The sequence below is a fragment of the Liolophura sinensis genome, chromosome 11 (assembly GCF_032854445.1).
Source record: "Liolophura sinensis isolate JHLJ2023 chromosome 11, CUHK_Ljap_v2, whole genome shotgun sequence".
Classification (NCBI taxonomy): Eukaryota; Metazoa; Mollusca; class Polyplacophora; order Chitonida; family Chitonidae; genus Liolophura; species Liolophura sinensis.
In genome coordinates this window covers 12,410,757-12,422,874 of record NC_088305.1, presented here as the reverse complement: position 1 = coordinate 12,422,874, position 12,118 = coordinate 12,410,757, and the positions used below count along the sequence as shown (strand labels likewise).

Here is a 12,118-nt window from a genome sequence, read left to right as displayed (position 1 = left end):
TGCCATGCTCGACAAGAATATTTCACTTATGCAACAGCAATGGGCATTATGGTGGGAGGAAACAGGAAGAGCAAAAAAAGAAAAAATCAGCATGAACTCACAGCGATCACTTTCCTTTATAGAAATGAGTTTAAGGTGTATGCCACATTTGGCAGAAGGCAAGTCATGAAGTAACAAACTTCATGTAAGACCAAATATAAAACTGCGTTATGATTTATATATTTATTTGATTGGTGTTTTATGCTGTACTCAAGAATATTCACTTATACGACCACGGCCAGCATTATGGTGGGAGGAAACCAGGCAGAGCCCGGCGGAAACCCACGACCATCAGCAGGTTGCTGACATACATTCCCACTTACGACTGGAGAGGAAACCACATTTGGTAGACGGCAAGTCATGAAGTAACAAACTTCATGTAAGACCAAATATAAACCTGCGTTATGAGCTCTGTAATTTGCTTATATGTGTTAAGTGTAACCTCCCAATAACGGAGGAATGAAGGGACTGAAACTTCAGGGAAATACAAACTGGTATTATTGTACACTGTATACTAACCTACTCTCATTTTAAAGTTATTGAAGGAATGCTCATTAACGTATTGCAGCTGTGCTCTGATGGCAAAGGCATACTCGGCCAGCGTGACCACGTGACTCTGATCAGGGAAGTTTGTCTCGGGAGACAGTCCCGAGGCAGCCATGTAGGTGTAACCAATTGTCTTGATCTTCTCAATGCACTTGTATTTCTCCTGTTCCAAGATCTGCAATGACAACATGCATGTCTTGATAAATAAAAGTTTAAAGAGAATGAACTGGTGAATTTTTCATCCATATTGACTAATAAAATAATTTTTTTTTTTTTTTTTTTTAAATTTTACGAAGAATAGCCCAATTTATTCCTGTCCAGTTAATATCAGATTCATGCTTACTCGATCAAAAAGGAGTGAGTGAGTGCTTGGGGTTTAACATCGTACTTTTTACATCGTAAAAATTTTTACGTCATATGAAGACAACGATCTTAAAGGACCTCAAATGATTTTATACATGTATGTTTCTACTTACCTCGTCAAAATCTGCAATAATCTCATTAAGAAGCCGGAGACATTCTACACCCTCGTTATTACCCTCCAGTTCCATGTAAAACTCGGAGAAGTTAGTGATGGAGGCAAACATGATCCCCGTGTTCTCACAGTCCTTGTGGTAAAGATTCTACAAACACAGAATGTACAAGTACAAGATTAGTGATGGATGCAAACATGATCCCCGTGTTCTCACAGTCCCTGTGGTACAGATTCTACAAACACAGAATGTACAAGTACAGGATTAGTGATGCATGCAAACATGATCCCCTTGTTCTCACAGTCCTTGTGGTACAGATTCTACAAACACAGAATGTACAAGCACAGGTTTAGTGATGGACCCAAACATGATCCCCGTGTTCTCACAGTCCTTGTGGTACAGATTCTACAAACACAGAATGTACAAGGACAGGATTAGTGATGGACGCAAACATGATCCCCGTGTTCTCACAGTCCTTGTGGTACAGATTCTACAAACACAGAATGTACAAGCACAGGATTAGTGATGGACGCAAACATGATCCCCGTGTTCTCACAGTCCTTGTGGTACAGATTCTACAAACACAGAATGTACAAGCACAGGTTTAGTGATGGACCCAAACATGATCCCCGTGTTCTCACAGTCCTTGTGGTACAGATTCTACAAACACAGAATGTACAAGCACAGGATTAGTGATGGACCCAAACATGATCCCCATGTTCTCACAGTCCTTGTGGTACAGATTCTACAAACACAAAATGTACAAGCACAGGATTAGTGATGGACCCAAACATGATCCCCGTGTTCTCACAGTCCTTGTGGTACAGATTCTACAAACACAGAATGTACAAGTACAGGATTAGTGATGGACCCAAACATGATCCCCGTGTTCTCACAGTCCTTGTGGTACAGATTCTACAAACACAGAATGTACAAGTACAGGATTAGTGATGGACCCAAACATGATCCCCGTGTTCTCACAGTCCTTGTGGTACAGATTCTACAAACACAGAATGTACAAGTACAAGATTAGTGATGGACGCAAACATGATCCCCGTGTTCTCACAGTCCTTGTGGTACAGATTCTACAAACACAGAATGTACAAGTACAGGTTTAGTGATGGACCCAAACATGATCCCCGTGTTCTCACAGTCCTTGTGGTACAGATTCTACAAACACAGAATGTACAAGTACAGGTTTAGTGATGGACGCAAACATGATCCCCGTGTTCTCACAGTCTCTGTGGTACAGATCTTACAAACACAGAATCTAGAAGAGTAGGATTAGAAATGGACTACAATTGTCCACACATGTCCTAATGATGCTGCCGGATTTAGTCTCAAATGAAGAATGCTGGGCCACTAATTGGATAACAAACATGACAATGCCACATTCACATGATGGGGTGGTGATATACAATTACCCAAAATGACCTCAAAATTCAACCACAAAAGAGCATCCTTATAGATTCAAATATATATATATATATACACATATGTATATATATATATATATATATATATATATATATATATATAAATTGTCATGAGATATTACATCTGGTACTAAAGTTGACATTTTCCCAGTAGGATATTATCCTACCTTCCAAACACCTGCGTGGCAGAGGTGGCTAGTGTGCCAGATAGGCGCAATGACCCATGAGTCTCTCACCAGTCGCTGTGAGTTCAAGTCCAGCTCCTCTCTGGACGTGTATGGGAAGGTCTGCCAGCAACCTACATGTATTTATGTTTGTGGGTTTCCCCTAGGCTCTGCCCAGTTTTCTACCGCCATAATGTTGGCTGACATCGTATAAGTGAATATTCTAGAGTATGGCGTAAAACACCAATCACATAAATAAACACTCACAAGTATCTGGTGCAACTTTGTTCTATACTCTGACAGACCACTCACCCATCCACACACCCACTCCAAATTTCTGTCCATTTTGTCTGAGGCATCTACATGTAGCCTGGTGATCATATTAAGGTATTTAATGTTTGTTTGGAAGGTATCCTACTGGAAAAAAACCCACATTTCAGCTCAAAAAATCGTATCTCATATTCATTATTTGCCCAATAAGCATGCACTCTTCTGGGGCAATTTTATGATCAGATGCAGCATTAGGCATGTTTTAGTTTTTATTAACTGTTAGACTGCATCCATGTGACCATACAACTACTGTATATTTGTGCTCTCTGAAATATCGGGTGCAAACAGTTCAGTCATATGTACATGTACATACGTTTTGTTTATTGACTTGGTTCTTGAGGAAGTAGGTGGCCACACTGAGGGGCAAAATATTGGCCACCAGTTTGAGATTGTACGCCCGGAGGCTCTCCATCTCTTCCATCTCCTCTGTCGCCTGAAACAACAACAACATACACAATATAACCCACATTCACATTTGAGGATGCATACCACTAGGCCTACACTCCCCACAACAGAACAGCTGTTGTCAAATTAGCACCCAGCTGGGAACGGTGGCATTAGACGTTTGAGGTTGTAGCTGGATTTTCACGGCTAATAAATCAGCAATATTTTGAGGTAACACTTTCTTCTTGGCATCTTCAGTTTCTCCACTGTTTTTACCATATATTGTGAATGGGGAAGCGATTTCCAATGGGAAATTATAATGACACAGATATTTAATGAAGTCACGGCTAGGTTATAAAATACAGAGTAAAAATTAGCACCCAGCTCTCGTATATTACGTGATCTTTCAACGTTTCTGTTTAAAAAGTGGCGGCCATCTGAAGCGTGAGAGTGACTTACGTGTATTAGATCTGTGCATGGCCCATTAGCCAATGAGAAGACAGTTCTGGTAATCCTCAATAACACCAGTGATTTGTTTGTGTGCACAAAAGTTTAATACACACTGCCTTTTTGTCACGTTAGTTAGCCCGCATGTGCCAATAGATGCTAACATGAATTGATAGGTGAATTTACAGATATCTACTGAAGACTGTGCAGTATTACCTACAGACATTGAAGAGCTTCAGCAAGGGAATGCTTTTCAGCAAAATATGATACCCCAACCCCAAACCACCCTATCCTCACCAAAAGAATAAATGAAAGAGACTTAAAACCAGATTCTAATTTTGTCATATGTTAGAACCAGGAAACAGCTGTGGATTTCAACATGAGAATATCCAAAACCAGAAAACAAAATTAGACAGGATAAATTCCCAAAACCAGCTACACTGTAGTAAACAAACATCAGTTAAAATTTAAAAATTTATACTTTTTTTTAAACAGTCACATTTCTAGAAAATATGGTTTGTAAACAATTGCCTAATATGTTTAGAAAACAGATCAATATGACCTTAAATATTTAACTACAGCATCTCCAGCAAGATATCAAAATAACTAAATGGTGAAAATTATGTTTTAAAAAAACATAATTTTTTTACTCCTAAATTAACCAGGTTCATATGAAATAGCTCTAAATTTACAGCTGCCTAATTTACATCATTCTTGCCTAAAGAAAGCCAAGGTCATATTCTTTTTCACCAGAGACACCACTTGGTGCAGCCTCCCCAAGTACATGTATTTGCATTCAAAAGTATACAGTGTACCTTTTGACTTTCATGGGTGCAGGAAACCCATACTCAAATAAAAGGCTTCTCCCAAACCAGGATGAGTGGGATTTGAACTTGCGAACTCTTCGCTCATGGGTCAACAATTGTATTGTTATTGAGTGCTTACTTGAATTTTCCATAGGAAGTCCAGCCTGGCTGTGGATTCGACCTGCTGAGCGTGGATAAACAAGACAATTGTGAATACGAACAGGATGATGATGGTCTCCCATTTCAGGCCAATTGTAGAGTTTGGGTCATGGACTTCCTTCCTGTAACACAAGGTGGGAGTCCACAAATCAGGTGACAAGTCAAAAAGGTGACAAGTGAAAAAATCAGCTGGTAAGTCCACAAATCAGGAGACAAGCCAAAAAGGTGACAAGTGAACAAATCAGTTGGTAAGTCCACAAATCAGGTGACAAGCCAAAAGAGGTGACAAGTGAACAAATCAGGTGGTAAGTCCACAAATCAGGTGACAAGCCAAAAAGGTGACAAGTGAACAAATCAGGGACAACAAATCAAATAATAAGTCAACAAATCAGATGACATGTCAACAAAAAGGTGATAAATGAACAAATCAGCTGGTAAGTCCACAAATCAGGTGCCAAGTCAATAAAAAGGGTGGTAAGTGAACAAATCGTGTGAGAAGACAACAAAAAAGAGTGATAAGTGAACAAATTAGGTCATAAGTCGATAAAACTTTCTGATGTTTTATTTCTTTATTTAGTGAACTGATTAGTGTACCAATCAGGTGACAAGACAAAGAACAAAGATGACAGGTGAACAAACCAGCTGACAAGACAACAAAGAGGTTTATAAGTGAACAAATCAAGTGACAAGACAACAAAAATAGTGATAAATGAACAAATCAGGAGATAAGTTGATTAAACTTTCCGATGTTTTATTTCTTTATTTATGATGGGAGGAAACCGGGCAGAGCCCGGGTGAAACCCACGACCATCCGCACGTTGCTGACAGACCTTCAAAGCAAAAGAAAGCTAAAATATAAAGTAAGGTACATCATAAGAGAACTAAAAATTATACTTAAAAATAATTTTCATTTATTTTTTGAGAGTGTTGAAAGGCATTTAAATATTTGAATAGTGAGGTGGGCCAGCATTATGGTGGGAGCTAGAACACCAAACAGAGACCATCCACAAGCTGCTATAAGATCTTCCCATGTATGGCCAGAGAAGAAGACAGCTGGATTGGAACTCAGAGTGACTGCATTAGTGAGTGACTCATGGTGTAATGATATTCACACTACATATGAACTGTAACAGCCAATGAAATGGCTCCTATGCAGACAATGACTGTAATATTACTACATTACTGCATACTAAGCATAATGCGAAAGTATAGATACTCAGAGAAAACTGAGAAGATGCGTATTTCACGTTTCGAAAAAATTTTATTCATTGACTTCACACTTATCAGCGTTTGCAATGCATAAATGACTTAAGGAATTTAATGACGACCTACAATGCAAATGCTGATAAGTTGACCTTTCACTGAGTACATCCACTGAATCATTCCTCAATACTAAGCAATTCTTCCGAGCCTTCTTTGTTTGTATAAATGATCTGTCTATATACCCCAGTTACCTTTTATGTATCCTGAAGACGACAAATAAAAACTTTGCTGAAACGTCGAATGTGCGACTTCTCAGTCTTTTTTTGGAAGGTCTATGCTTTGGAATTATGCTACGGTTATTGGTGGGTGAGCATGTTTTACTGCTTACTCACCCAGACATTTGCCATGGCGATCAAGTTGCAGTTATCAAACAGGTTGTAAAGGCATAGGTTGTAATAATGTACCATTCACATGGACTGTACATGCATACTCACCCCACATTAGCCATGACAAGCAGATCTCGGTTATCAAACAGGTTGTAAAGGCACAGGTCGTAATAATGTACCATTCACATGGACTGTACATGCATACTCACCCCACGTTGGCCATGACAAGCAGATCTCGGTTATCAAACAGGTTGACATGTGAGATCTCCACAAATATCACATAGAGTATGGCCATGAAGCAGAGAAGTACAAGCTTGAGAATACTGCTGGCCTGGAGGAACACGGAGCTGGAGATCATGGAGAGCAGCACGCAGAACGTGAAATACTGCAACACAAATGTCACTATGTAATGGTACGCAGAACACGAAATACAAAAACACAGATGTCACTATGTGATGGTACGCAGAATGCGAAATTCAGAAACACGGATGTCACTATGTAATGGTAATCAGAACGCAAAATACTGAAACATAGATGTCACTATGTAATGGTACGCACAATGCGAAATTCAGAAACACAGATGTCACTATGTAATGGTACGCAGAATGCGAAATACAGAAACATGGATGTCACTATGTAATGGTACGCTGAACGCGAAATTCAGGAACACAAATGTCACTATGTAATGGTGCGCAGAACGCGAAATTCAGAAACACAGATGTCACTATGTAATGGTACGCAGAATGCGAAGAACAGAAACACAAATGTCACTATGTAATGGTACCAAGAATGCGAAATTCAGAAACACAGATGTCACCATGTAATGGTACGCAGAATGCAAAATACTGAAACGACGAATGTCACTATGTAATGGTACGCAGAATGCGAAATACAGAAACATGGATGTCACTATGTAATGGTACGCAGAACGCGAAATTCAGAAACACAAATGTCACTATGTAATGGTGCGCAGAACGCGAAATTCAGAAACACAGATGTCACTATGTAATGGTACGCAGAATGCGAAGAACAGAAACACAAATGTCACTATGTAATGGTACCCAGAATGCGAAATTCAGAAACACAGATGTCACTATGTAATGGTACGCAGAATGGAAAATACTGAAACACAAATATCAACATACACTAGGCCTGGTTTTTCACGGGGCCATTAACACAATTTTAGAATACCTATATGGTAAAGGAACATTATCCGATGAAAGCTATACATGGTTTTACATGTAATAGAATACATACTGCATTTCACCTTAAGTTTATCATTTTTAAGAGAGGCATTTTGCTTGATTCTGACTGATTCATCTACCTTATAAGGCAATTTAAGAGTTCTTTTCTTGTTAAGTTTGATTAATCTTTTTCTCAGAAAAATTTGCGCATCATTTAAAGATCTGTATGTGCTTGTGAAAGTGCATTTTTACCTGCCAAACTTAAGGTGAAATACAGTACCTACATAGTGATTTGGCCTTTTTTAATAAATGGCCTTTTTGTAATGGGTCTTTTGTTGGTCAGGAAAACGTCTGCAATCAAAATTTGTCTATGCTTAGACTAAGGTTTTCTTGACCTGTGTAACCTTGGTCCGTCATACATCATGAACAACATATGATGCATCCATTTTCCTTAAAGATTTATTTATTTCATTTGTTTGATTGGTGTTTTATGCCATATTCAAGAATATTTCACTTATATGACGGTGTTCAGCATTATGGTGGGAGGAAACCAGGCAGAGCCCGGTGGAAACCCAAGACCATCCGCAGGTTGCTGACAGACCTTCCTACATATGGCCGGAGAGGAAGCCAGCATGAGCTGGACTTGAACTCACAGCAACCGCATTGGTGAGAGAGACTCCTGGGTGATTACGCTGCACTAGCATGCTAACCAACTTAGCCACAGAGGCCCCTTTTCCTCAAAGAGCTGACATAAAAAAACACCAGGCTTCTGTTGTCAGGCTTGTAGTGGCTCACCTCTGGGAAGTGGGTAGTGTAAGTGGGGTTACAGACTGATTTCTCCACGCCCATGGAGATGTTGGACAGTTGCAGTGTGGTCAGATTGACCTCCTCCTCCGGAATCCCGTAGATGGAGGACAGACACGACGTCAGCTTAGTGGTATCCAGGGAAAACTGGAAATTATCAATATGATAAAGAATACAGCTGAAATAAGGAATTTTTTTTCAAAAGCATCTAACAGCAAGCTTGATGTAACGGTAGTACCAAAGACGTGATAACATAACATTTTGAGTTAATGTTAAAGTTTGAGACACCATGTTAATCAGTTACATTTTTCTATATGTAGAAGTTTAATACTGGACACCTGTTTTTTTTTTCAACAACAGAATCTAGTCATTCCACAAAATCATCCAACCCATTAATAACAACAGTGGACGTTATCTTCAGATAATAAATAACAGTACAGAAAACTTTCCAAGGTGCCGAAATGTTCCCGTATTTGAGAGTTCTGATTGCTCATCTAAATATATTTATAAGAACCTTACAATTTTTCACCTAGATATATTTAACAGCAGTCAGCTTTCTGGTTAAATGAAACTGGAGTGTGTGGAGTAAACCACAGGCATTTGGCAAAGAACTGATAACCTATACTATATGTACAAAGAGACATTTGTCTCACAACTTGAAATAACACACTGTAACATGGCATGTAGGTATATACTATTACATACATAAAGCATATTGCTGTCTTCAGAGTTGAGATTAAAGGGGGACAACTCTTACCATAGCACAGAAGCCGGCAACATAGACACATAAAACAGCCACCACAGCAATGATCTGACTGAGCCAACGATTGACAGCCACCTTCGTTGCGACAGCACGCAGGCCTTTGGGGGTACACTAGAAAGGTAGAGAGATAGATGTACATAGAAACATGACAAATGTATCAAATTTTTGATGATTACCTTACACCTTTCACTTTTATGATAACCAACCTTTTTCATGTAAAGGTTGTTTAATATATAGTGTAGGAATTATACAACAATAAATGGGAAAAAAATGAAATACATATCTTTATACACTAATAAAACATACATCCTATACTTTCTCAATTTACTTTTCTTTTTCTTTGCTTATTCTATTTGCAGATTTTCTGATCTAGGGTTTTGGGGTAAAAAGTTTGGAATTCCAAGTGATAAAATTGTGTTCTTTGCATCTATAAAAATTGTAAAAATGGCAGCTTTCTTAATCAAAAGGGAACCCGAACTATTCAACTAGATCAACCCCTGATTGGCTGAAAACATTCATTCAGAAGTAGCTTGTGTTTGGTGGGTGGCGAAATCAGAATGCTTTGAGTGAACCACTTTCCTCTGCCATGTACATGCACCTGTCAAACATCCAGACTTAATGCTGCAGCCAAAAGCTGATTCAGACTAGAGGGAAGACAACTATCTATTTATTTGATTTTTGTTTTTCATACCGAACTCAATAAATGCTGCACTTAGACAATGTCAGCCAGCATAATTCTGGGAGAAAAACGAGAAAGAGGACGGGGAAAACCCACTGACCTTTGCATGTATCACCGCAGAGTAAGCCAGCATGAGCTGGACTTGAACTCACAGTGGCTGCATTCAGGTGACATGCTCCTGGGGCATTGTATCACGATATCAAGCTAATTACTAGGCCACGGAACACCCCAATAGGGAGAATAACATTTTAGTTGTATGAATCAGTGAGGAAAAGTTAATAGTTAGGGACCAACTAGCTAATATTAGTCAGAACATGTTTGTTATAGACATGTGATAAATGACTTATATACATGTATGTACTACTGTGACATGTAACAACCAAATAAGATAGAGAAGTTTACATGCATATATTTTTCATTAAGTTTACATGTATGGGAAGGAAACGGAGTGCCATGAAGGAAACCAGAGTGTCACGAGCATCCTGGTATTGTTATTTATTTATTTATCTGATTGGTGTTTTATGCCGTATATTTCACTTACACGAAACCCGCCAGCATTAGGGTGTGAGAAAACTTGGCAGCGCACGGGGGAAACTTATTCATGACCATCTGCAAGTTGCTGGCAGAACTTCCCATGTACAGCCAGAGAAGACACCAGCATAAGCTGGACTTGAAACTCATAGCCATTGCATTTCTGGGAAGCTCTTGGGTCATGGCTCCGTGCTGATGTGCTAATGCCTCAGCCTCTTCATGGTATGGTAAATGTAGCAATAACAGACTAGACTAAAGTGCATTATACATTAGTTAATGTTACTCTGGTTAGTTAATGGTAGTCGTGTTTAGTTAATGTTACTCTGGTTCAGTTAATATTACTCTGGTTAGTTAATGTTACTCTGGTCAGTTAATGTTACTCTGGTCAGTTAATGTTACTCTGGTTATGTTAAAAATCATACAAGTTACTTACAGCACAAGTTTCAGTCAGGATAAGTAGAAATAGCACAAAAACAATGATGACACAAGTAGGGTTGACAGCTGCCATTAATGGTGAACTGGAAAATGAGATTGCAACTATTAATGTTAAAATCAAATCAGTCATCTAACAGGTATATCTTTCAGAGTGTAAATACAACAGTGGAGAAACCTACAGGTCAAAAAGAATTACTGATATTCAGGAGACAGACCACTTTTCAGGGGGATGGACTGACAGATGGGTGTAAACCTGCAGTCCCACCTCTCTGAGAACTGCTAGACAACAAATACCCAGGGAGTTTGGAAAGTTTTTTGGCATTATAAGAATTTCAAGACCCCCAAAGAAATTCTATGAAATCAAAATCAGCTCATGCAAAATCAACACCTGGAAACTTCAAATACCATGATGTACATGAAGAAAGCATTTATTTATTATACATGTATTTTATCACTTATTTATTTATTTATTTGGTGTTTTATGAGGTACTCAACTTCACCTAAATGAAAGCATCCAGCATTATGATGAGAGGAATCTGGGCAGACTCAGGACCATTCACAGGTTGCTGACAGATCTTCTCACATCATAAGACTACACTTTCATACAACAGCATGATAAGAGGTAAGTGTACTATGACATAATATGTATGTATGCTTGAGGTTTTACGATGTGCTTAAAAATATTTCAATCATTAGACGACGAGGAGTCATTAGGTGTGTGTACACAGGCTGTATCTTCTTGTGGCAGGGTGAGTGCATGCCGCTAAAGTGATGGCACCACTGTTGTATTACGTCTTTGGTATGACCCGACCCGGATTTGAACCTGGTTCTCTCGACACCAAGATGAATGATCTAACCATTAGGCCACCGAAGCGGTCTCTACTATATAGCATGATTAATGTATAGGACTTACTATGGCATGATAACAGCCTGTGTGATGATGATGAGGAGTAACATGAAGAATGTACAGGCCATGTAACTTTTGAACATCGTGTCCCGAACCTTACAATACTGAAACAATAAACAATAGATGTTTTTCAAACATCAAAATAAAACTTTATTTTACTTTTCGATCATATGAATATGTTATATACTTCAGTCATATATTTGAATCTTGTATACTTTTATTAAGTGGAATACTGTTCACATCCTTGAAAATGGTTTAATTAAAACTGAAACACTGAATCAAGTATCACCTTGTGACATTTGTTGGAGCTGCCGGAGTACTCTATTTTTTTTAAGCTTATCTAAGGAAATATTTACACTTTATTGGCTTACTGGTGTTTATATGACACCAGTACACTGGAGTATGCAATTTTCACGATTAAAATTACATAAAGGCATCTACA

The 12,118-nt window shown here is 38.7% G+C and overlaps 1 protein-coding gene across 1 annotated transcript in view; it reads right to left on the bottom strand.

Annotated features, from left to right (window-relative positions):
- LOC135477448 (adenylate cyclase type 6-like) overlaps positions 1-12,118 on the bottom strand; it is an 87,161-nt gene that overhangs the window by 7,956 nt on the left and 67,087 nt on the right. Inside the window, 9 exon segments of the mRNA XM_064757554.1 lie at positions 559-760; positions 1,062-1,208; positions 3,302-3,421; positions 4,765-4,906; positions 6,583-6,758; positions 8,353-8,508; positions 9,119-9,235; positions 10,768-10,852; positions 11,683-11,780. Coding sequence (XP_064613624.1) covers positions 559-760; positions 1,062-1,208; positions 3,302-3,421; positions 4,765-4,906; positions 6,583-6,758; positions 8,353-8,508; positions 9,119-9,235; positions 10,768-10,852; positions 11,683-11,780 — 1,243 coding nt within the window.